Source organism: Momordica charantia (genome assembly GCF_013281855.1).
Source record: "Momordica charantia cultivar OHB3-1 chromosome 9 unlocalized genomic scaffold, Mcharantia_2.0 BLBB01000009.1, whole genome shotgun sequence".
Lineage (NCBI taxonomy): Eukaryota > Viridiplantae > Streptophyta > Magnoliopsida > Cucurbitales > Cucurbitaceae > Momordica > Momordica charantia.
Genome location: NW_028275167.1, coordinates 19,385,639 through 19,410,308, shown reverse-complemented (window position 1 = coordinate 19,410,308; position 24,670 = coordinate 19,385,639). Strand labels below are relative to the sequence as shown.

Below are 24,670 nucleotides of genomic sequence, written 5' to 3'. Positions count from 1 at the left end.
TATATCAGTTTTGAATCAATGAGAAAAACATTGGGGAAATCCGATGAATAAGTGTTTCCCAAACATTGGTGATGTCAGCTTTGGGTGAAATTATGTATTTACCCTTCCTCAACTATTCCTCCCTTATCTCGTTTTTCACTTTCTCCAAAATCGAAGACCCATTTGTCTTTAGATTTTTTTTTTCAATTTAATTACCAACAATTTGTAAATAAAAAATTTGAAAACAGAGAGATAATAAAAGAGATAGATTTGTTAAAAATTCGGCGAGAGGGCGAGAGGGAGAGCGAGAGGGCGAGAGATCTGACGAGAGCGAGAGCGAGAATTTCAGCAAGAGAGGAGAGCGAGATCGAGAATTTCAGCGAGAGAGGGAGAGCGAGATCGAGAATTTCCAAGAAGAAGGGGATTCCGACTATGGAAATCGGTGATAAAAGACGATCAAATCTCTCCCGCCGAAAAGAAAGGTACTGGATCCACCGAGAAGAAAGGATTTTCGAAATAATACACTGATTATCTTTATGTTTACAAATTTAATTTTTTATTTACAAATGGGAAATTGCAAAAATAATCTGTGAGAGAAGGAAGGGGAGAACGGAGGGGAGAGAGAGAACATAAGGCAGGGAAGAGAGAGAAAAGTGAAGAATGAGATAAAAGAGGAAAAGTAGGAGGGTAAATACGTAATGCCAAGAAAATTTTATTTTGAAAAAGGTGATTAAAAAATAAAATTGGGCGTGGAAAATGTTTTTTTATCCGATTTTCCCAAAAACATTCCAAATTTCTCATGTATCAGAGCTCTAGGTTTTTTTTATAGGTGCCACTGCAATCTCACGTCCATCAGATTGGTCGTTGGCCCGCCTGCGTCCGCTGCTGCACCGATTTGCGCCGCTCGATTGATCGCCGCTCGCCGATTACTCTTGGTCTCAATCGTACGAAGATTGAAGATTAAGTTAGCAGTTTTTTTTCTTGTCGTCGTTTGACGTGTGTTCGTGGTGACCGTTGTCTGTTCGTGGTTGAACATGAAATATTGAAATAGAATCAATATTTGTTACATATTGAAACAGAATCAATATTTGTTATACATTGAAACAGAATCTTTGACTCCGGTTGTTGAACGTTTCGGATGGTTTCATTGCTGTGCAGATTTCACGAATTTTGGGCACTGCTGCAGATTTGGTTTTAGTGCGGTTCAAGCTTCTGGTTCGGCCTGGTTCATTTTTACGGTTCGGTTCAATACAGTGGTTCGGTCTGGTTCACCTCACTGGTTCGATTCGGTTCAGTACAAAAGCAGTGTTTTTCGTTGTATTTGTTTTTTTCATGGACTTTTTTTTTATCGGGCTCTGACAGAGGAAGAAAAAACTCCATTAGCAAAAACTATGAGTTGCCACAAAAATTGATACAAATTCACCGTTTTACCTAGGACCACAAGATCGTCCCGGTGATTTCATAACTCCAATTCGTCTAAAGCTTGATAATTTTGACGAATGGTCTCATGCAATCCGAGTTGCTCTTTCATCTCGACGAAAATTTGGTTTTCTTAACGAACCATCACTAGGGTTGTTCCGCCCTGGACAAATGATAATTGGGTCACAATTCATTGTATGCTAGTTTCATGGCTCATCAATACAATCGATCCTGAGGTACGTTCTATGCTATCTAATTATAATAATGCCAAGTTGTTATGGGATGATTTGAACGAACGATTCTCTGTTGTCAATGGTCCTCATATTTACCAACTTAAGGGAAATATTAGCCGTTGTGAACAGAGCAAAAATATGTATGTTGTTGTCTACTTTAGTAAATTGAATGTCTTGTGGGATGAGTTAGATAAACATGAGCCCCTGATTTCTTGCGAGTGTGGAAATTGTACTTGTCAGGTTGGAAAACTACATGAGAAACGACGCTCTGATGATAGACTTCATCAATTTTTACTTGGTTTGTGTTTTGATTATTATGGTCAATTGAGGACTACTCTTCTGTCATGAGATCCTCTTCCATCATTAAATCGGGCATTTCAGCAAGTGGCTCAAAATGAACGGGTTAGAGGAATTACTCAACTCGGATCAAACAACGATGAGAAACCTGAGGTGGTTGGTTTTGCTGTGCTTACGGATAATAGGCAAAAGACACGATTGGATCGAGCAGAAAACGCGGTCTTGACTTGTACTTACAGTCACAAATCAGGACATTCCTGTAGTACATGTTTTGTTTTACATGGCACTCCAGATTGGTACTTGGAGAGGTATGGGTCTTCATCCGATAGCAAAGGACATTTGAAAGGTAAAGCAACATTCCACAAAGCTTCGAACAACCGTGGACGCTCCACAGCGCGCGCAAATGCTATTGCCACTGACGACCCTCAACAGTACATCACCTGTTATGTCAACCCCTCTAGAATTTACGGCTGAACAGTGAGCAGCCGTAACAGTTGCGTTTGGTACTCCTTCTTCCAACCGGTTGCACGATAAGTATAACATTGCTTATTGGATTATTGATACCTCTCATCATGTTACCGGTAATGATTCTTGTCTATTGGATGTTCACGTGGTTTCTTCTTGCCCTGTGGGTCTCCCAAATGGACAAACTGTAGTTGCTACTAAAACAGGCATTGTGAAACTGACCGACTCTATCATACTTGATAATGTTCTCTTTGTTCCTCAATTATAGTGCAATTTAATATCGGTTTCACAATTGAGTGATGAGCTTCATTATTTAGTTCAATTTGATTCTAACTCATGTGCTATACAGGACCAACGTTAGAGGAAGGTGATTAGCACGGGTGAGCGAAGAGATGGACTTTATTATCTGCGACGAAGTTTAACAGTGCAAGCCGTTTCAGTTTCTAGTTTAAAGTCTTTGGAGTTGTGGCATCATCGGTTGGGTCATCCTTCCGTAGTGAAGTTGCTTCCTTTTCTTTCAGTTGGATAAAGGGTGTGAAGTCTGTCATCGGGCTAAATATTCTCGTAGTATTTTTTCTTCCAGTAAAAATAAATCCACTCAGATATTTGAGTTACTTCACTGTGATGTATGGGGCCCGTGTAATGAACTTTCTTCTTGTGGTGCACGTTATTTTTTAACTCTTGTTGATGATTATTCTTGAGCTGTGTGCGTTTACTTGATGATCTATAAAAGAGAAGTCTTTTCGATGTTTATGTCTTTTATTGCTATGATTGAACGTCAATTTTCTTAAAAGGTGAAAATTGTTCGTAGTGATAATGGAACAGAGTTCAACTGCTTGAAAAATTATTTTGCACATAGTGGAATTGTCTTTCAGACCTCGTGTGTGGGTACACCTCAACAGAATGGTCGCGTCGAACGGAAACACTGACATATTTTGAATGTTGCTCGTGCCTTACGTTTTCAGGGAGGATTACCGATTTATTTTTGGGGTGAGTGTGTTTTGGCTGCTGCTCATCTCATAAATAGGACTCCATCTAGTGCTATTTCAGACAAAACTCCGTATGAAGTTTTATGGTTGTGCTCCTTCGTTTGACAATTTACGTATCATTGGCTGTTTAGCTTTTGCTCATAACCAAAACACTAAAGGTGACAAGTTTGCTAGTCGTAGTCGCAAATGTTTTTTTGTTGGTTATCCATTTGGCAAGAAAGGCTAGAGTTTATTTGACCTTGAAAGAAAGGAATTTTTTGTGTCACGGGATGTCAAGTTCTATGAAAACGTTTTTCCTTTCTTGACTATTCCAAAGTCTTGTATTGACAATCCCGTAGACAGTGATGATTTTACTCAGGTGTTCTTGAAGATATAGGGACTGAAGAGATATTATGTGAGACCGACACTGATTTTCCATCGACCTCTGCCACTTCCTCCACCACCGACGAAGGGGCTGGGACGGCAAATATCGACGAGGGGGTTGGTGAAGAACATATTGGTGAGCAGGTTGGTGAGGAGCAATTGGGTCGTGGATGTAGAAAGAAAGTACCATCAGTTAAATTGCAAGATTACGTGATACATACAGTTACTCATAAAAGTTCATCTCCTCCTCCATCTGATCAACGCCATCATCCTTCCTCAGGTAACTCCTTCCCTATAGCACATTATGTTAGTTGTGACAGATTTAATGCACCACATCGAGATTTTCTTGCAGCTATAACTGCAGGTGTTGAACCACGATTCTTCAAAGAAGTCGTAACGGATGCTAGATGGCGTACTGCTATGCAACAAGAAATTAGTGCTTTGGAAGACAATGGTACTTGGACGATGGAGAAATTACCGCCAGGAAAGAAAGCTCTTGGTAGTAAATGGGTGTACAAAATTAAGTACAATTCTGATGGTAGCATTGAGCGCTTGAAAGCCCGTCTAGTTTTCCTTGGTAATCACCAAGTTGAAGGAATTGACTACAACGAGACGTTTGCTCCAGTAGCAAAGATGGTGACGGTTCGAACTTTTCTTGCCGTTGCAGCATCTAAGAATTGGGAGTTACATCAAATGAATGTACACAATGCTTTTCTCCATGGTGATTTGGATGAGGAGTTGTATATGAAACTTCCTCCAGGTTTTACATCCAGTGACTCGACTTTAGTTTGTCGTCTACGAAAGTCATGGTTTACGTTAGGCTCCTCGGTGTTGGTTTGCCAAGCTTGCGACAGCTTTAAAGGGGTATGGTTTTCTACAATCTTGCTTGGATTATTCTTTATTCACATACACTAAATGCCTCGTACAGCTCAATATACTTCTATATGTTGATGATTTGATCATTTCTGGAAATGATTTCATTGCGGTTGCGTGTTTAAAGGCATATATGAGCAGGTGTTTTCATATGAAGGATCTTGGTGTTCTTAAATATTTTCCTGGCATAGAGTTGACTAGAAATAACTCAGGCCTACACTTATGTCAACGAAAATATGCCCTTGATATCATCTCAAAAGTTGGTTTGTTGGGCTCCAAACCGGTATCGTTTCCTCTCAAACAGAATCATTAGTTGGCACGTGCCACTGGATCTTTGCTATCATATCCGGAGTCTTATCGACGCTTAGTTGGATGTCTAATTTATTTGGCTGTCACTCGTCCTGACTTAGCTTACTCGGTTCATATTCTATCTCAGTTCATACAGGAACCAAAACAAGATCATTGGGGTGTTGCTTTACGTGTAGTGCATTATTTAAAAAAATCTCCGGGTCAAAGCATTTTGTTACGTTCCGATAGTGATTTGTCTTTGACAGGCTGGTGTGATTCGGATTGGGCGGCTTGTCCTCTTACCCAACGATCACTCACTGGTTGGTTTGTTTATTTGGGAAACTCACCAATTTCATGGAAGACTAAGAAACAACATACGGTTGTTCGCTCTTCTGCTGAGGCAGAATATTATTCCATGGCCTCCATCACATGTGAACTGAAATGGTTGAAGGGTCTTCTTCTGAGTTTAGGAGTGCATCATCCAAAGGCAATATCCATTTTTTGTGATAGTCAGTCTGCATTGCACATAGCGCAAAATCCAGTTTTCCACGAACGCACCAAGCACATCGAAGTTGATTGTCATTTTGTTCGAGATACTATCAAAGAAGGTCTAATTGCCCCATCATATGTTCCACCATAATACAATTAGCAGATATTTTTACTAAAGCATTGGGAAAGAAGCAATTTGATCTTCTTCTTGGCAAGTTGGACATTTACGACTTGCATGCTCCCACTTGAGGGGTAATACGATTTTCAATTGTTTATTATTGTATTTGCTATATATTTTTTTGTGATTCTGTTTCCTTATTTGTTTCCTTATTTGGGTCAGATAAATTTGTATATTTCATTTTTGAATCAATGAGAAGGGCAAGAGAAAAACATTCCAAATTTCACGTACTTCAATTTTCCTATGCTAATTAATAATTGACCATGTTTTAGTTTTTTATTATGCAAATTGACACGTTAATTAGTCGGAGGGGTGTTCCCCAACAAACTAAACGACAATATTTTAAAAAAGAAAGAAAGTAAAAGAAAAAAAAAACTAATCAAATCTACATATTAAAGGACATCACTTTAATTGGTATAAAATATTTCATGTGCTAAATGATGTTTTCCCCGGTGTATTTGGGTAGATCCACGTAGTTTTGATTGTTGAAAATTATTTATTTGAAAAAGCTCTAATACTAAATATCGATGATATGAGACTAAAGCGAACATCGCTGTTGGTAATTGATATATATCTCCAACGAAGAGGTTGAGAGTTTGAATTCTCACCTCGACATATGATACTAAAATATATATATATATATAAACCAATGGAACTATATTCAAGTTTTTTTTTTAAGGAACTATATTCAAATTGACTCCTATATATTCATTTATAATGTAATGTTAACGAAATAAAACACTTTTTTTCCTTAAAAAATTAACATATATATTTTCTAATAGAATATAACATTACAAATGTGAGACTTTATCTGAGACTGAAAAAATGTCAACGAGTTTTCTTTATTTATTTCTCTACTTCTTAAATTTGAAATTGAAAGAGAAATTCATAGTTAAATTTGATAGGAGGTGAGCTTTTATTATTATTATTTTTTTTTTTTTTTTGATAAAGATAGGATGTGAGCTTTTGGGCATACTACTGTGCTACCACATGCATTGTAGGAAGTATTTTTCACTTAATTAATTTTATTAAAAAATATATCTTAAAAGAAAAACAATAATAAATAAAGAAAAAAAAGTTAAAATGTGTATCTATGCAAATTTCATAAATAAATAAATAAGCATATATATACATGGTTTTCTATTAAGGATTTGGTTCAGTATTTTGTCCGTTTTTAATTTCAAGTTTTCAATGAATTTTAAAGTTATCACTTAGTTTCTATATCAAGACTCAATCCAACTAAATTCGTAGCGTCTGCCGATTTCACCGTATCCCCTATTTTAAGATTAGTATCTTATTATTTCAAGATAAACATACCTAGCTTCGAAATCAAATTGTAACATTTGAAATCTATAATTCATAATATAGATGGACTCATGTATCATATTCTCTTGCACACATCATCTTAAATTGCTTTTGAGCTTATGGATACTGGAAAAATGAAGGAAATGAGAGAATAAAAATAGACAAAATAAAACAGGGCTCATATTGTGAGTGGAACAATGGGGAAGAACTCTTTTTCATTAAAGTAGTAACAAAAAAAATCAAATCCCAACTATTCACTCATCTTTTAGGTACATCCAACTTCATAAAATTGTAGAACGATAATGTCGCAAGTCTGGTATTCGAGATATATAGATTTGGCACGTGCATCATTTACAACTTGATGAATATGCCACCAACATCTTGAGATGTTTTCGAGATTGAATAATCTTTGGGAGATGTTTTGAGAGAACTAAAAATAGAGAAGTAGTGAAAAGTTGGAAAAAATGGTGGAAGAAAGCCTATTTTTATAATAGTAGAGAATAAAAAATTATAAAAGTTTTTGAAATTCTTCGACTCTTCCAATTCTAGTATGAATTACAATTAAAAAAAATCTATAAGTATTGATAATTAATTTTTTTTAAGTAATGTTTTATTTAAACTTATTTTTAAAATAGTGATGCATTAAATAAAAGTAAAGAAAAAAAAGGTTTCTTTTGAAACTTATTCTAAAAATAAAGCTTTTGAAATTATTCACCCACTTGATCGTCCCTCAAGATATGATCATGCCATTTTTAGTAGTTGGTCGTCTCTGAGACGACCATAAGAACCTGACGCTTTATTGGCACCACGTCTGATTTTTTTAAAAAAAATCAAGATATAGTCGTCATATGTCATAGATTAGCACGCAATTTATGGTAGTTTCTTTAAGGGATGATTTGGACTTTTAAGGAAAAAATAAATATTATTATATATTATATATTATATATTAAAAAATAGGATTTTGTACTAGATATCAATTAGGGGTATGGTGGATTGTGGTGCAGTTTTCTTTTTTCTCTTTGTCGGTTTGAGTGCGTGGAAAGTTTGGTATATAAAGTGAGTACAGATCGACTATACCAAAACAAACTTTGGTATATATATTATACAATAATATTTTATTTTTTAATTTATTATTATTATTATTATTTTAATAAATTATTATTTGTAGAAAGTTTAAATAAGATTATTTTATTGTTGTTATTATTATTCTTCGTTTAAAAATAAAATAATAATATTAATTATAAGTATAAGTATATATATAATTACTATAATTTTTTCATTATATATATATAATAAATTATATTTTTAAAGGAATAAAAAATTATAGTTAATAATAATAAGTATATATATTAATTATTATAATTTTCTATTATATATATAATAGATTATATTTTAAATGAGTAAAAAATTATATTTAATAATAATAATAATAAGTAGGAGCGGTAAGTTGACTATATTTCTCAAAAAAAAAAAAAAAAAAAGAAAATTGCTTATTTCTAAAATTAAAAAGGAAAAAAAATTAAAATGTAAATTTAAATTTTGCCAATGATAGAAATTGAACTAATACTAATGCTCTTAGAATTAGAATTGATGGTTTGTGGTTTGTCCACTACGCCAGCGTACTTTAATTAAAAATTATGCTGCTTTATATAATATACCATAATCACTTTTTTCTTTCCTTAGAGACGAACCACGAAAAAGCGCACCTACTTGATCTTTTCTACCATGTTTTAATGTTTTTCAAAAAATCAGACGTGACATTAATCGAGCGTCATGTCTGCATGTCGTCTCTTGAAGAGATGATTTGCTGTTGCCTATTCATAGGTCGTCTCTTAGAGACGACCAACTATTTTCTAAACGAAATAATTTGGTAGGTGATATATTTTTGGAATAAATTTAATAAAAAACATTATTAAAAAAATATCCAGGTGGAGAGAAATCTCAATTATATATATCAAAACAACTTTGCAAAATAATAATAATAATTTGGTGGAAGAGGTTGAATTATTATTATTATTTTTTTCACTGAGGAGGTTGAATTATATGGGGCAATTGTATAACGTTCGGTGCCATTAGGTAATTATTTTGTCTTTTTATTTACTATTTTAAAAAATAATTTTACAAAAAACATCTCCTAAACATAGCAATAGAATTTTTAAAACACATAGTTTCTTAGTGCATTACTCTAGAGACAAACATATAAAGTTTTAACTAATAAAGACAAAAACAAACATGAACATAAAACTAATTCGAATTTGAATTAATTAATTTTTACAAACTTAATTAAATTGTTACCAAAATATTATTTTTAAGATTATTTTTAATCTTTTAAACTGTTGTAGATCTTAGTTAAATTACAAAATAAAAAGTTGAAACTATTTGTTTTAAAAAGTACCTTTAAAATTATAAAATAAGCATAAAAAAAACATATATCTTTCAAACCATTTTAAAAATATGAGTAAAACTTATAAACAAAAATCCAAACATTAGACTACTAGACCAAAAACAAAAAAAAAATGCTAAATTACAAAACCTATAATTTGAGCATAGTTTCAATTCTATCTCTATTAAAAGTTTCAATTTAATTCCAATGACGTAGACTTAGTTTCAATATCTTCTTTATATGGTTTGGTTAAACCTAAAAAAAATTATTTTGAAAGGTCTTTTATCCACCAAAACAACTCTTATTTATTTATTTATTTTTATTTTAATATGCTTTAAAACTTTAACACTGTGAGATAACCAACTAGAAAATAACAATTTTGTTATACAATAACAATGATGATTTGTGAGCATGAACTAAACTGTAAAAACAGTATTGAAACTACAACTCAGATCAAATGGAAGCTTTTAAAATTACAGACAGACCAAATTGAAAATATGTCTAAAATATGTTGATTAAATTTGTAATTTTGTTGGAGGTGAATTACCATTTGCCATGTGTCAACATATGAGATCATTACTCTTCACGATGAAGAGAAGAACTAGATGAATCTCATCATTCGGACGACTCCAAACAGCTCGACAAGTCAAGCCAAACTGACCTTCGAGCAGCACAAACCGGCCTTGAAGAGCACCTGTAGGAGCAAAGTGCCAGACACAATCTCCAACAAGGCACCACAATTCTTGGAAAATCAAAGAGCCGCCGAAGCACTATTGGAAGCTCACCTCTACAAATATATATCCTCACATCTCAAACAAGGTACAAATATTATATTCTCTGATAACTAGAGTGTCAAAGTACCAACACTATTTTGCAAGTTCCTTCGTTCGATATGATCAGTCTAAACTTGATTATTTTCTTAATGGACAATCAAAGATTCGATCAAATTGATATATTTTGAAGAACAAAAAAGAGAATCAAGGAAAGAAAAGTTGGAGCCCACAAGTGAAATAGGTCGCACGTGAGCACCTCCCAGACCAAGTAGGGATGGCAAAAATACCTTCAGGACCCGATCCCCGCAGGTACCCGACTCGATCGTGTCCGTTGCCAGTCATGCACACACCTTTTGATTGTTATTTCCTTTCTCAATAAGGCGGCGCCGTTTCTTTCAGTGCTCTGGTAACAAAGTCTGGCTCCAAAAGGAACGCGGGAACCGCAATTTTGAAAACCATGTGGTATGTCATTTTTATAAAATTTTAAACCTAATACTATATATAAAAATTCATAATCCTGCTGTGTTATTTTTGTAACTGCCTTTTATTTTTTTTTTTTTTAAATACTATTTTGTTTTCAGCCTCAGTTTTAGTTTAGTGTACCTTCAAAGTGTTCATTTTAATGTATTTTTAAATTGTTCGTTTTGTTCCTATTTGCACAATTTTAACATAAATCCTACACATCATGAAAACCCTTTAATGTAAAGTTATTGATACATTTCAAGAAATATATTGAGTATAGTGTCGTATTGAAATTGTAATAAAAATAAAATAAAATTAATGGACCAAAACGGCCACTTTTTAAAAGTACAGAACCTAAAATCAACTAAGGTTGAAAGTACAGGAACCAAAAAGAACATTTTAGAACGTACACTATCTATACGCTTAACCCGTCCAAGACCAAGAACTTGAATTAATTCTAGCACAATTGAGATCATAATCATTCAATTTCATTCCTTTTCTATATTCTCATAATCACGATTTAAAACAATCCTAAATTAAAAATTGGATGGACATACACAACTACTATGATTAACAGGTATCCTAAAGGGAATTCACTGACCCCGTTATGCCTTGTGGCATATTATAGAAGTCCTAGAAATTAACTTCATCAATAGTAATAGTTTCGAACTTCTATTGAAACTTTATGGCACAGCGGCCATCATCCATAATTTAATACATGGGCGAATGGATAAGTTGTAAATGCAAATGCTAAGTTTCTCCAATATCATACATATATCTTATTTTCTTCCCAAGTATTTTTATTTTTTCGTTCGGCCTACATTGGACATTCGAGATAGAAATAGAATACCAAAACACCCAAAAAGAAGAAATAAGAAAGACTCAACATCTTTGTACATGTCAGACCCGAGCAGATCAATTGGTTAGACATTCGTATCTATAGCTCTTATAGACTCTTCTCCTTATTTCTAATATAGATTCTAAAAAAAATGCTTTACATATGATTATAGAAAAGCACACACCAAGTCATATACAGCAGCCAAGTCCATAGTCTAAAAAGAACAGATATTCAAAAGTACCTAATGGGGCCCCACTGCTTTGTTCTGCTTCTGCTAGGGATGGATAAAGTATCCAACAACAAGACTGAGGAAAGCAACCATCACAACATACATCAAGGGGAAGCCTACTTGGATACTTCTTTGGCCAGTTTTTCTGAGTGTCTCCTGAAACAAGAAATCAGTATCATGTTCCTAGACTCCCCAGGATCTAAAACCACGGACCGCTATTGGGGTGAACCGTCCAGGACTTCAAATGACGATACACTTTTATTTTAGAGGTTTTTTATGTAATTTTATTGCTTTCGAATTTTATCCTTTCTTCAACATATTAAGTAGGGGTATTTTAGTCTTTTTGTTATGGTGGATGAGGTGGCGTTTAGGGTTTAGTCAGGAGGCTATCTAAAGTCTTGTCATTAGGTTGTTTGACACATCAATCTTGAAGAATGAAGTTTAGCCTTTGAGCTTTTCCTTTCAAGTTAGCCAAGAACTTCTCGAACTTCAGTAATTTCATGTATTGAGTTGCATACCAAAAACATTCAAATAGGATTCATCCTCCTATCTTATAGAGTGTTCAGTTCTTGAGAGCTTTAATCTTAAAGCAATCCAGATCTGACATAAACTTTAGTGTTAAAATCTAATCAATTTGAGAGTTTTAGTGTTTGCGAATTTGGTTTCATATACTCCAGAATTCCTAATTCCAATTCACTTGAGTTTTCATATAAGCTATACTATAATTATAAATGTTTGAGTATATATTAGTATATTTTATATTCTTGTATTAATATTAATTTGTCATTTACCTTCTCCTGATAGGATTAGGTCAACCTTGTATATTTGTCTATATATATAGACTTTAATAATAAGAATACTGAACATTGGATTCTCTCCAACCTTAGTCTCTACATGGTATCAGAGCTCTAGGTTTTTTAGGTTTCTTGCCCATTAGGGTTTTGATGCCCATTAGGGTTTTGCGCTCATTAGGGTTTTGCGCCCATTAGGGTTTTGTGCCTTAGGGTTTTTTGTTCATTGCTATCCAACACCACCGCCGACTACCGCCGCCTGTTTTGTTTGGTTCAAGTGGTTTGATTTGGTTCTGTCGTTTTGTTCAAATAAGTTCGCTTGTTTGTTATGGCTGAGAAGAAATCAATCGTAACTTCTGAGGTGATCCCAATGATATCAAAAATCACAGAACACAAGTTGAATGGATCAAACTATTCTTCATGGAAAATCAATGTTCGTCTTTTTTTTTTTGCGAAGTATTGATATGGACGATCACATAACTGAGGATCCGCCTAAGGATGAGAGCAAGAAAGCTTGGTTACGGGATGATGCTCGACTGGTTCTGCAGATCAAGAATTCGATCGAGGGTGACATTATTGGCTTGGTCAATGAATGTGAGTATGTTAAAGAGTTACTTAAATATTTAGAATTCCTTTATTCTGGAAAAGGAAATATTAGTCGAATATTTGAAATCTGCAAGCGCTTCTACCGACCTGAGTTTGGTGACCAATCTCTTACAAATTACTTTATGGAACACAAAAGAATTTACGCAGAGTTTAATGCATTACTCCCAGATAGTAATGATGCAAAAGTTCGGATTGCCCAACGCGAACAACTAGCAGTTATCAGTTTTCTTCTTGGTCTTCCACCTAGATTTGATGTGGCCAAAGACCAATTACTCTCTGGTTCGGAAATTCCAGCTTTAGAGGAGGCATACACTCGAGTACTTCGAGTTGAGAAGTCACAACCCGTCTTATCATCTCAGTCTAATAGTGCTTTGGTTGGACGTAGTACAAATGCAAACAGAGGTAATACCTACCAAGGGAATTCCACGACTTCGAACGCTCAACGTTCTAGTGCCCCAAGGTCAAATTCAGGAGATATTATTTTTTGCAATTATTGCCATAAGCCTGGTCATACAAAACGAGAATGTAGAAAGCTATTGAATAGAGGTCAGAAAACACAGTCTGCCCATGTTGCATCTACTCCTGATAATGCTGGCAAGTTGTTACAATTCCTGCGGAAGAATTTGCTAAGTTCCAACAGTATCAAGAGTCATTGACGGCATCGTCCTCTAATCCGATTACCGTCATCGCTGAGTCAGGTAACACCAGTAAATGTCTTATTTCCTCCACATCAAAATGGGTCATTGACTCTGGTGCGACAAATCATATGTCAGGTAATCCTAACTTATTTGCTAATTTCTCCCCATCTGCATCCTTGCCTGATGTTACCATAGCAAATGGCACAACTTCTCATGTTCTTGGCTCTGGCACAGTTCATCTTTCCACATCCCTTTCACTAACATCTGTTTTAAATTTACCACAATTTTCTTTTAATTTGATCTCTGTTAGTAAACTCACTCGTGATCTTAATTGTTGTGTCTTATTCTTCCCTAGTTATTGCCTATTTCAGGATCTTACGACGAAGAAGACTATTGGTAAAGGGCGTGAATCCAATGGCCTCTACACGTTTGATACACAAATACCTACAGCCACTATTTGCACTCGAGTGCCAACTCCTTTCGAAGAACATTGTCGTTTGGGTCATTCATCTCTCCCCATGTTAAAGAGCCTTCGTCCTCAATTTCATAGCTTGCATTCTTTAGATTGTGAGTCATGTCAATTTGCTAAGTTTCATCGTCTTAGTTTGTATCCTAGAGTAAATAAACGAGCTACTACCTTTTATGAATTAGTTCATTCTGATGTTTGGGGTCCGTGTCCTATTGAGTCCAAAGGTGGGTTTCGGTACTTTGTTACCTTTGTCGATGATTTTTCCCGTGTAACTTGGTTATATTTAATGAAACATCGTTCTGAGTTACTTTCTCATTTTCGTAACTTTCATGCTGAAATTCGAACTCAATTTGGTGGCTCTCTTAAAGTTCTACGAAGTGATAATGCTAAAGAATATTTTTCTGGAGCTCTTGGCTCTTATTTGAGTGAATATGGTATTCTTCACCAATCCTCTTGTGTCGATACTCCGTCTCAAAATGGAGTTGCAGAAAGAAAAAATAGACATCTTCTCGAAACAGCAAGGGCCTTAATGTTTCAAATGCATGTTCCAAAATATTTTTGGGCCGATGCTATTTCGACGGCTTGCTTCCTGATTAATCGCATGCCTTCATCAGTTCTTAAGGGTGAAATACCTTATCGTACTCTATTTCCTATGCAACCTTTATTTCCTATTAAACCTAAAATATTTGGTTGTTTTGTTCGTGATGTTCGCCCTCAGCTCACCAAATTGGACCCTAAGTCCTTGAAATGCATTTTCCTTGGTTATTCTCGTGTTCAAAAAGGGTATCGATGTTATTGTCCTGATCTTCATAGATATCTTGTCTCTCCCGACGTTACATTCTTTGAAAATACTCCTTTGTCATCATCTTTGAGTACCAGTCAGGGGGAGAGTTCACAAGAAGATGATGACTTTCTTGTATATTCCATTGTCTCTCCTTCCACTGAAGAGCTTCCTAGCAATACATCTTCCTATGTGCCTGATCCTTCTATTCCCACCATTACTCAAGTTTATTCTCGTCGGCAACCTCCTACGAACTCATGCCCTATTCCAGCAGCTTCTTCGTCCGAGGATCCAGGAATAAGTGATGACCTTCCAATTGCTCTTAGAAAAGGTAAGCGTAAATGTACTTATCCTGTTTCTTCTTTTGTCTCATATAACCATTTGTCCTCACCTACTTGTTCGTTTCTTGCATCACTTGAGTCTGTATCTGTTCCTAAAACTGTTCATGAAGCTTTGTCTCATCCTGGTTGGCGGGCTGCTATGTTGGAGGAAATGACTGCCTTAGATGACAATGGTACTTGGGATTTAGTGTCTCTTCCTGCAGAAAAAAAAAACCTATCGGTTGTAAATGGGTGTTTGCTGTTAAAGTTCATCCTGATGGATCTATTGCCCGTTTGAAAGCTCGCCTTGTTGCTAAAGGATACGCGCAGACTTATGGAATTGATTATAGTGATACTTTTTCTCCGGTTGCTAAATTGACTTCTGTTAGGTTATTCATTTCCTTGGCATCTATTCACCATTGGCCGTTACATCAGCTTGATATTAAAAATGTCTTCCTCCATGGTGATCTTCAAGAGGAAGTGTATATGGAGCAACCACCAGGGTTTGTTGCTCAGGGGGAGAATGGAAAGGTATGTCGTCTTCGTAAATCCTTATATTGGTTGAAACAAAGTCCACGAGCATGGTTTGGAAAATTCAGTCAGGTGGTTGAGAACTTTGGAATGAAGAAGAGTAAGTCGGACCATTCTGTCTTCTATAAACAAACTGAGTCTGGTGTTATCTTACTGGTTGTATATGTTGATGATATTGTGATTACTGGTAATGATTCATCAGGCATCCTATCACTCAAAACTTTCCTTCATAGTCAATTTCATACGAAGGATTTGGGAGTGCTAAAATATTTCTTAGGAATTGAGGTAATAAGGAGCAAGAAGGGGATTCTCTTATCCAGAGGAAATATGTACTTGACCTGTTAACTGAAACAGGAAAGTTAGCTGCTAAGCCGCGTAGTACCCCAATGATACCTAATTTACAACTTACAAAGGAAGGGGAGTTGTTGAAAGATCCTGAGAAGTATAGGAGATTAGTAGGGAAGTTGAATTATCTTACGGTTACGAGGCCAGACATAGCTTATCCAGTTAGTATTATGAGTCAATTTATGAGTTCTCCTACGACGACCATTGGATCGCATTGGAACATATTTTATGTTATTTGAAAGGTGCTATTGGACGTGGTTTGTTATATAAAGATCATGGTCATCTTAATATTGAATGTTTTTCAGATGCTGATTGGGCAGGTTCTAAGGAAGATAGAAGATCAACCTCGGGATATTGTGTATTTGTCGGAGGTAATTTAGTTTCTTGGAAAAGTAAGAAACAAAACGTGGTGTCGCGTTCCAGTGCTGAATCAGAATATAGAGCTATGGCACAGTCGGTGTGTGAATTAGTATGGATACATCAGCTTCTGACTGAATTGGGATTTGGCATCACCACTCCAATGAAACTTTGGTGTGATAATCAAGCAGCTCTTCATATTGCATCTAATCCAGTATTTCATGAACGAACCAAACACATTGAAGTTGATTGTCATTATGTACGTGAGAAAATACAACAAGGATTGGTGGCTACAGGGTATGTGAAGACTGGAGAGCAGCTAGGAGATATCTTTACTAAAGCATTGAATGGAGCACGAATAGATTATTTGTCTAACAAGTTGGGCATGATTAACATATATGCACCAACTTGAGGGGGAGTGTTAGAGTATATATTAGTATATTTTATATTCTTGTATTAATATTAATTTGTCATTTACCTTCTCCTTATAGGATTAGGTCAACCTTGTATATTTGTCTATATATATAGACTTTAATAATGAGAATACTGAACATTGGATTCTCTCCAACCTTAGTCTCTACAATAAAGATACCTAGAATTAATGTGTAATAGAGCCTCTGGTTGATAGGTTCCTCCATTCCAAACAATGGTGATGGCAGTTAAAAGAGATCGAAGAAGCAGTTCGATACGTTGAGCATGAGAAAGCAATTAATCTTACACCATTTCCAAGAAGGTGAGAGACTGACGACTCTAATCATCTTTACTTTTTTTTCCCTTACAATGATTTGAGTCTCTAGATTCTTCATACCCAAACTTGAAACTTTCATGCTTGGCTCTTGAATTATAATCAATTTTCTAATTCAGTTCCTAAATTTTTCAAACCTTAACTTTAGACTCCAAAGTCTCTACCACCAGTCTTATTTATGAGTTACTAGGTGCCTTTTTAATTTTCTATTTTTAAAAATTATACTTGTTTTTTACAATTTCATTAGTAAGTTTTTTCACTTTTCTTGAAAGCATATTTGAATTTTGAGCTAAATTTCAAACAAAAAATTACTTTTTTAAAATTACTTTTTTTCTTTTCAAAATTTGGCCTAGCTTTTAAAATGGTGATAAAAACTATATAACAAAACAAAGGAATACATAGGTGAAACTTGGAAAGTAATGTTCCTATCTTTACTTTTAAAAACAGAAAATAAAAAATGAAATAGTTATTGAATGGCAGTGGCAATGTGGCATCATATTTAGATCAACATATTTAAGGCACCAAAAAAAATATGGGGTTTGATGTGAGTTGAATGAGGCTTAAAAGCATAAAAGACCGAAATACGAGAAAAAAAATACTTACCAAGTCACGCTTAAGCATTTCCCTTTCTTGAGTGGTTACCATCCTCTCCTGTTTCAGCCTCATAATGGTAGCTTCAGCCTGCATATGTTTCATAGATTCTTATTAGTAGCTGAAAAATCAGATATATCTAGTTAGAACTTACAAACATGAATACTGGGGCGTTAGAAATCCTTGCTCTTCAAATATATGCAGTGCTAATAAGAGGACCTATAGTTTTTTTTTTTCCTCTCTTTCTTTCTTTCTTTCTAACGATGAGGTAATTAGTATAAAAAGAATACCTAAGTGAGGATATAGAGTAATCGTATCGAATTAGATACCGAAGGTGGACATGTCCTTTTTTTTCTTTAATGAAAAACTGAGCTCTTATTCATTGAGAAAAATGAAACAATACAACAAGAGAAATAAAAAGATAGTCCAACAAAAGAGCAAACTCAAAGCTAACTATAAGTCCATTAGTTTGTTGTCCTTCCGTCCAAAACCATGCATGAGAATGAGGCTGAGCAAGGTAGGGAACTTTGTTAAAAGAGGCAATAAGGGAAAGGTGGATGTGAGTAATCGCTGAGAAGTTAAATTGCTTAGCGCCAGATCCTCATGAATCTCAAAATCCTGAGTAGTTGGGTTGAATCCAGATTCCTTAAATACTATCACTATTTTCTGCCTCCGTGAACTGAGAACTCATCGCAGTAGAGACGTAGTTAGCGACAAAAGAAAACAAACATTGCAACACCTATACATTTAAAGACCAAGGATGTCTCCAGAAATTTTACTCATGAGCCAGAAACTTATCCAATCAATCAAACGTAACTTGCCATTGACACGGCTAATTTTCCTTATTTGTAGAGAAAAGAATCATAAATACTACTTGATATTTGATAATCTAACTTCAAGAGAAAAGGCCTACCTCTAGTAGTTCTGCATCCATGATAATTAACTTTGATTTCAGTTCTTCAAAGTCTTTAGTTAAGTTCAACTCTGGCACATCCTTCACTGGTTTCAATTCCTCAGTTTCCCTGTCTGGTGTTGTTTCAATATTGTCAATTGGTTCCGCTACCACACCCTCATTTTGTTCCATTGCAACATCCTCGGCTGCTCTGTTCTCATCTGAATCTCTACAAGCATCAACTTTCTCAACTCCCTCAGCAACCTGGTACATCATAGTTCAAACACACAAGGAACATATTCAATCATATTTTGAAAACAGGTAAACCATTCAGAAGAAATCCAAGTGTCTCATAATTGCAGGGATTTAAACCTTATGTAGCTTTCCATGCAATATTAAGCCACAAGCACGAGGATTCTAAACATACAACAAAGATAAATGGGCATATACTTCATGAGAAATCCCTTTAAAATTGAAAACTAGAGAGAGACCCTGACAAGAATATAAATATAAGCATATATGACAAGACAGAGCTGCTTTCATGGCCATACCTTATAAGGTGGAGATAACTGTACAGGGTCAACTGGTCTAAGTTCAACTATGTGTTCACAGGTATCAAGTCCATTGGCATCTTTTGCAACCTAGAATATATCAATTTCCAATCAAGGGATACATTCCGAAGCCGAGGCAAAGTTCAACCACAATACAATCATGTCTTCCATCAGAAGAAAAAAATGCATAATAACAATAAATATACCTATAGCTTAATTGAAAAACCATTTTACATACACATTTTAAAATATCCTCAAAATTTGAAACTTGAAGCGACCCACCAATCAGACTTAATAAGTGGAGACTAACGGGAGAGAGAAATAAAGAAGAGACTTCTAGCAAAGTACAACATAAACACATGAAAGGTGCACAGTTACTCTTACCTCATTAGGAGGTATGTTTTCAACTCCATTCTGCATTCTATCTTTTGGCATGGAGATTTCATGACTTGAATCTTGTTTCAACTCTCCGTTAATTGGTAACAAAACCGGAGGTGGTGTTGCACTTACTAGAAAAACCTTCAGCTTCTTCTCTTCAATGTGCTTGCTGCTATCCTTTGCAAACTGCCTTGCAGAACAAAATCTTAGAAGAAGGCATGTAAAAACAAGCAACAACTACAAATTCTCACCACGTCAGATGTGATGTCCTCTTCAGATGTTCCAGGGAGGATGACCGTGCCTTGGACCAGGAACTTGTCCTTACATTGCATATCAGGTGGGGCTGCACGCTGAGCTAGCATGGTGACTGCATAGATCCAAAAGTGAAGACAGGTAATCCATCCGAGTCAATATCAGAGCATAAATACAACAAAATATAAAAATAATAATAAAAAAACCTTAAAAAACAGAGGTTTTTAAAGTTTGCATTTAAAGTTTGGAGTATACAAAGTAGTAGATAATTATGTCTAACTCCATCTTAACACCACCAACATTTTAAAAGAATGACAGGAAGAGATACCTGTGAAATCACACGTATCTTTGGGCTTAATGATGCCAGTATTGGGTCGCACACAGTACTTCTTGGGAGATGTAGTTTTTACCTGCCGAACCAATTTTGTATATTAAACACAGCTATGCAGCAAAACAAGGCTTTAAGATTCTTTTCAATTTTGGATTCTATTTGAGAAAATAGAAATTTAATAATAGAACTATATAAATTATAATAAACATAACACTGAAAATGTAGGGTTGGCAGAAAAAAAAATCGTGAGATTCGTTTGGAATACTGCACCTTGAAAGCAATAAATTGATCAGACTTATTGATAAGATGTATCAAGCATGAACTTTGCTTCTTCAACTCAACTGGAGAAAGAGAGGGAGCAAAACTTGTCAAAATAGCACTGCAGGAAATGAGTGCATAGACCATAACATTCTTCTATCCTTTTTTATTTGCACAACCTACATGCAGATACAGCCAGAGATGGACTTGCAATCCTTTTAAATCTAGAAAATTTGATTATTTAATCCAGCTAATAAATCTTATTGAACATTTTAACTTTCACATTTTAACTTTCACAGGCTCGAGAAATAAACTCCTATTAGCTAAATAATGCAAAAGATTTCATCTAGTTTCTTCTTATTATAATTTATAAGTTAGCACGTATAAGCTACAACTTAGTCTAATCTAGGCATAACAATATTTTACTTCGTGATTTAAGCCCTACCATCGTCTAAAACAATTTGAAGCAGTAAAAGTAGATGCACAAGTCAAATTCTGCACCGGTCTCAGTGACATCTTGCCTGACAGCATACAATTGGATGCCCACCATGCATTTAAACAAAACGTAAAAGGGAAGACAAAAATCAATAAGAAGAAAAACTCTTCAGCTTACAAGTAAATTTGAGTTCGCCTGGTTGAATTTTGAAAAGCTCCATAGTCATGGCTCTATCCACTTAACAAACGATCAATTTCTAAAAATGCCATTGCAGAAAAGCTTGAGTCATCAGAGGTTAGTAGTTGAAGTAAACCAAGAAGCGGAAGTTTCATAAGAATAATGAAAATTAGATACAGTAACAGACTCCATTGATCTACTAATCCAGAAAAGGCAAAGCAGAACACTCTAATGCAAGTAATCAAAATACAATGAGATCAGACAAACAAAACAACTCAAATGGGACTCGAGAGTGCTGAAAAACCCGTAATCTAGCATGAACTTAACAAATTGGAATGGTTAAAGCTGCAAAACTCAAAGATACAGATAAGGTACAAAGTAATCCCAACAAAGCCACGAGTTCGAACAAACTTCACCAAACTCAAACGTAATCATCCGCCGAAACTTCACCAAACTCTAACAATAACCGTACCCCATTCCTCAGCAAAACTGGCCAAACACGTCAAGCAAGCAAGATACACAAAACATATCGACAAACATACACGAAATTGAAACGGAAAAACCAGCGGGATCTGAAGAAAACACCAAGACTCCGATCACAGAAAACAGATTAAGAAAATGAAGTGTACAGTACAGTACCAAGCTCCACTTGAAGCGATTGAACTCGAACTTGGAGGCGCGAGTATGGAGAATTTGTTGTAGAGATCTAAGCTCAGAGGCGGAAGAGAGAAGAATGAACGGAAATTGAAGCAGAGGATGAGGAGAAGTTAAAGCTTGAAGGCGAAAATGGAGAAAATCTTTTGGGCTTCAGGAATGTTAACGATGCCTACGCGGGTCACTGTCGGCTTGCTCCGGGCCGCTCATTTTTTCAAAAAAATTAGCTCGGCTCGGCTCGGTTTTGAGCCGTTAATATGAATTTGAACTCATGTTGAACCAATTTTCTTATTTCTTAACTCACCCTTTTTTTGCTTCTGACGTGTACCAAGGAATGCAGATTTTCAAGGGATTTTAAATGAATTTCGTTTTAAATAATTAAGGCTCTCTTTGATAACCTTGATTTTTGGTTTTTAAACACGATTGTTGATAATTAATTGAATTTTTTTGTAGGTATGTGTTTTTCAAAATCTTCCCTTTTAATACTCAACTTTTTTATTTTTCATATTTTTTCTCATTCTAAAATTATTTTTATTTCTAAATTTCTCTCTACAAACTTTTTTCTCTCTTTAAAATTTTCATATTTTGAATGTTTTTTATTATTTGTCTTTCTCCAAATTTTTCTGTATTTTTTTCATAACTGGTCAATTTCATTTTTCCTTAAAAATTTAATATTTTTCCTAACTTTTTTCTTTCTAAAATTTCATCTGTTATAAATTTTATTTCTCTTCATAATCTATTTTTTCCTCTAAAAATTGTATTTTATTTTCTCATTCAATTAGTAACTTTTATTTATCTTTGTATTTATTTATTTTCTCTAAAAATTTTATTTTGAATTTTGTTATTATTTCTAAATTTATTTCCACTATCATTTTTTTCTTTCTTTATAATTTTTTTCTTTAACATATTTTTTCACTCTCGACTTTATTTGTTTTCTGTACAATTTTTCTCTTTAACTTTTCTTTCACTATTTTTTTTTTAAAATCTTTTTATTTATCTCTCTAAAATTTATCTTCCAAAAGTTTATTTACATCTCTCTAAATTTCATGTCTCTACATTAGGGGAAAACAAAATTTTATTACACTTTTTTATACTTAAATTCTAAAAATAATTAAAAACAATTATAAAACCGATAATTTTTCTCGAGAACATCTCTCGGACTCAAGAACGAAAAATTTTCACTAAAAAGGTTATCGAACATGTTTTGTTTTCTGCTTTTTAAAAATAAAAAACAAAAATGGTTATCAAATGGTTATGAAACGGGTCCTAAAATTTTGCTTCATTTCAAATGGCATTTTCACCTAACAAAATTCTTCATCAAAATAGTTAAATTTTGCAAGATTTCCTAGAATTTTAAAGCTATTTAACCTTGTCATATTTTAATTTCTAACTAAAAAATTTATATTAAAAACCTAAATTGGTAAGTTTTTTGTTTTTTTTTTCCTTTTCAGCCAACATTCAAACAAAAAATCTAATTATACCCAGTTCAAATCATTCCAGATAAAGATTTTAAAATAATTTTTTGAATTTCAAATCAGAAAATTTTAAATTATTTCTGGAAAAACAAATCGTTAATTATTTGATTTTGAGATAGAAGTTGATAAGTATTCTTATTTTAGAAAAAGTTTGAGGTTAACTTTGTCATTTTTTCCTATATTTGTGAGGATATATTCTATAAAATCTACTAATAAAGATATGGTTTTAAAAAATCTATATTAGGATTGAATCTAATACTACTATTTATATTCAGTTAGATCGTTGTTTCAAAATATATATTCAATTGGATCATTACTTTTTTTTTTTTAAAGGGATGTCACTTAACCCATTGTTTCACTCAACAAAACTCTCATTAGTATTAATTTTTAATTTTTGCTACATAATTTAGAGTAAATTACAAAAACAACCCATTAACTAAAATGGTTACTTAAATATCACAGAATGCATGAACTAGGTTTAAATCATAAATTTGTTACAATTATAAAATTATTACCATTCAACCCATTATTTCATTTATTTATAAAATTTAAAAATAGAATTTAACCATTAAAAAATGTTATAGTTTTGACCTAGCGAGCATATATCTAACGGTTGTATATCTCTAACCAATAAATCATGAACTCAAAATCCCACTTTATGTATTGCACTTAAAAAAATATTATAATTTTTAGATGAATGGAATTAGCGTTTGGAAAATGTTCCCCAAGCCAATTTGGTTTTGGCTAAGGGAGCTGAGGCTGAAATTTGAACAGCAAAATGATGCAGTTTGAATTTGAAATAAAATAAACACACTTTACATTCATTATTCACCGAAAGAAAGAGAAGACTTTGGTGTCCAAAAAAAGTATGCCTTTTGCTGTGGGGTTGGACTTGCATTCTAGGTTTATATGAGATGTTTCTCGTCTTTCCTCCGATTATTTTATATCTTGTTAAGAGTGATGTATTATTCTCGTGCTACTATTTAGTGAGATAATTCTAACATAGCTCCCGATCATTGATAGGACTGCTTGATATTTATTTTCTTAAATGAGTTATTATGTATTGTCTTGTTTATGAGGTATGTATTTTAGTTGCTTTGTTAACCCTTTTCTTTTTATTATTTGTATTTTGTCTTATAGATAGGTCTCTTTATTTCTTATCTCAAGTTGCAAGATCCATCTTTTTCTTTGCAATATATTCATAAAATCTTTGGAAGAAGGAAAAAAAAAACTTAGATTCCAAGGTCAATTTGTAGATGTCCACTCTTAAGATCCACTTTTGCAATTTGTCCTTTTATTTTCTTTTTAATAAATAAAGGAAGAAGATTTTTAATTAAAAGAAAAGCACAAGAACTTGACATGAAGGTGATCTTAAAAACTTGTAAAATAGTATCTTAGAATTTGAAGTAAATATTCCAAAATTCCTTACCACTTACTCCAATAAATTATCCATATATTTTTGTTTAATATCCTGAAACATAGGTACTTCCATTCCATCATCCATATAATCAAATGCATAGAAGATGATG

General features: G+C 34.1%; 1 protein-coding gene and 1 long non-coding RNA gene across 7 annotated transcripts; one reads left to right on the top strand and one right to left on the bottom strand.

Annotated features, from left to right (window-relative positions):
- On the top strand, positions 1 to 3,146 carry LOC111014127 (uncharacterized). 3 transcript variants are annotated; one of them, XR_002601803.2, is made up of 3 exons: positions 57 to 461; positions 796 to 2,509; positions 2,743 to 3,146. It is a non-coding gene; the product is annotated as an uncharacterized LOC111014127 (long non-coding RNA). The 3 variants fall into 3 exon arrangements; XR_002601802.2 differs by having other exon boundaries at positions 61 to 461; positions 796 to 1,634; positions 1,872 to 3,146; XR_002601801.2 differs by having other exon boundaries at positions 1 to 461; positions 796 to 3,146.
- Positions 3,147 to 11,229: 8,083 nt separating this feature from the next.
- LOC111014208 (vesicle-associated protein 2-2) lies at positions 11,230 to 21,812 on the bottom strand. Of its 4 annotated transcripts, none has more exons than XM_022288863.2 (11): positions 21,652 to 21,812; positions 21,013 to 21,114; positions 20,412 to 20,482; positions 20,139 to 20,220; positions 19,810 to 19,925; positions 19,565 to 19,744; positions 19,181 to 19,270; positions 19,002 to 19,046; positions 18,651 to 18,893; positions 17,750 to 17,827; positions 11,230 to 11,719 (listed from the first exon to the last, which is right to left on the bottom strand). In XM_022288863.2, the coding sequence occupies exons 2-11, from the start codon at positions 21,059 to 21,061 to the stop codon at positions 11,609 to 11,611; spliced, it is 1,065 nt and encodes a 354-aa protein (XP_022144555.1). In that variant the 5' UTR covers positions 21,062 to 21,114; positions 21,652 to 21,812; the 3' UTR covers positions 11,230 to 11,608. The 4 variants fall into 4 exon arrangements, with proteins under 4 accessions (XP_022144555.1, XP_022144554.1, XP_022144556.1 ...); XM_022288862.2 differs by having other exon boundaries at positions 21,013 to 21,091; XM_022288864.2 differs by lacking the exon at positions 19,002 to 19,046 and having other exon boundaries at positions 21,013 to 21,091; positions 21,652 to 21,811.
- Between the last annotated feature and the right edge of the window lie 2,858 nt (positions 21,813 to 24,670).

Coding starts and splice junctions, on each gene's coding strand:
- LOC111014208 (XM_022288863.2), bottom strand. CDS start 21,061: ATGACTATGGAGCTTTTCAAAATTCAACCAGGCGAACTCAAATTTACT. Junction 19,926..20,138: donor AGATACGTGTGATTTCACAG/GTATCTCTTCCT, acceptor GGATCTATGCAG/TCACCATGCTAGCTCAGCGT. Junction 11,720..17,749: donor AAATGCTTAAGCGTGACTTG/GTAAGTATTTTT, acceptor TTCTTGTTTCAG/GAGACACTCAGAAAAACTGG.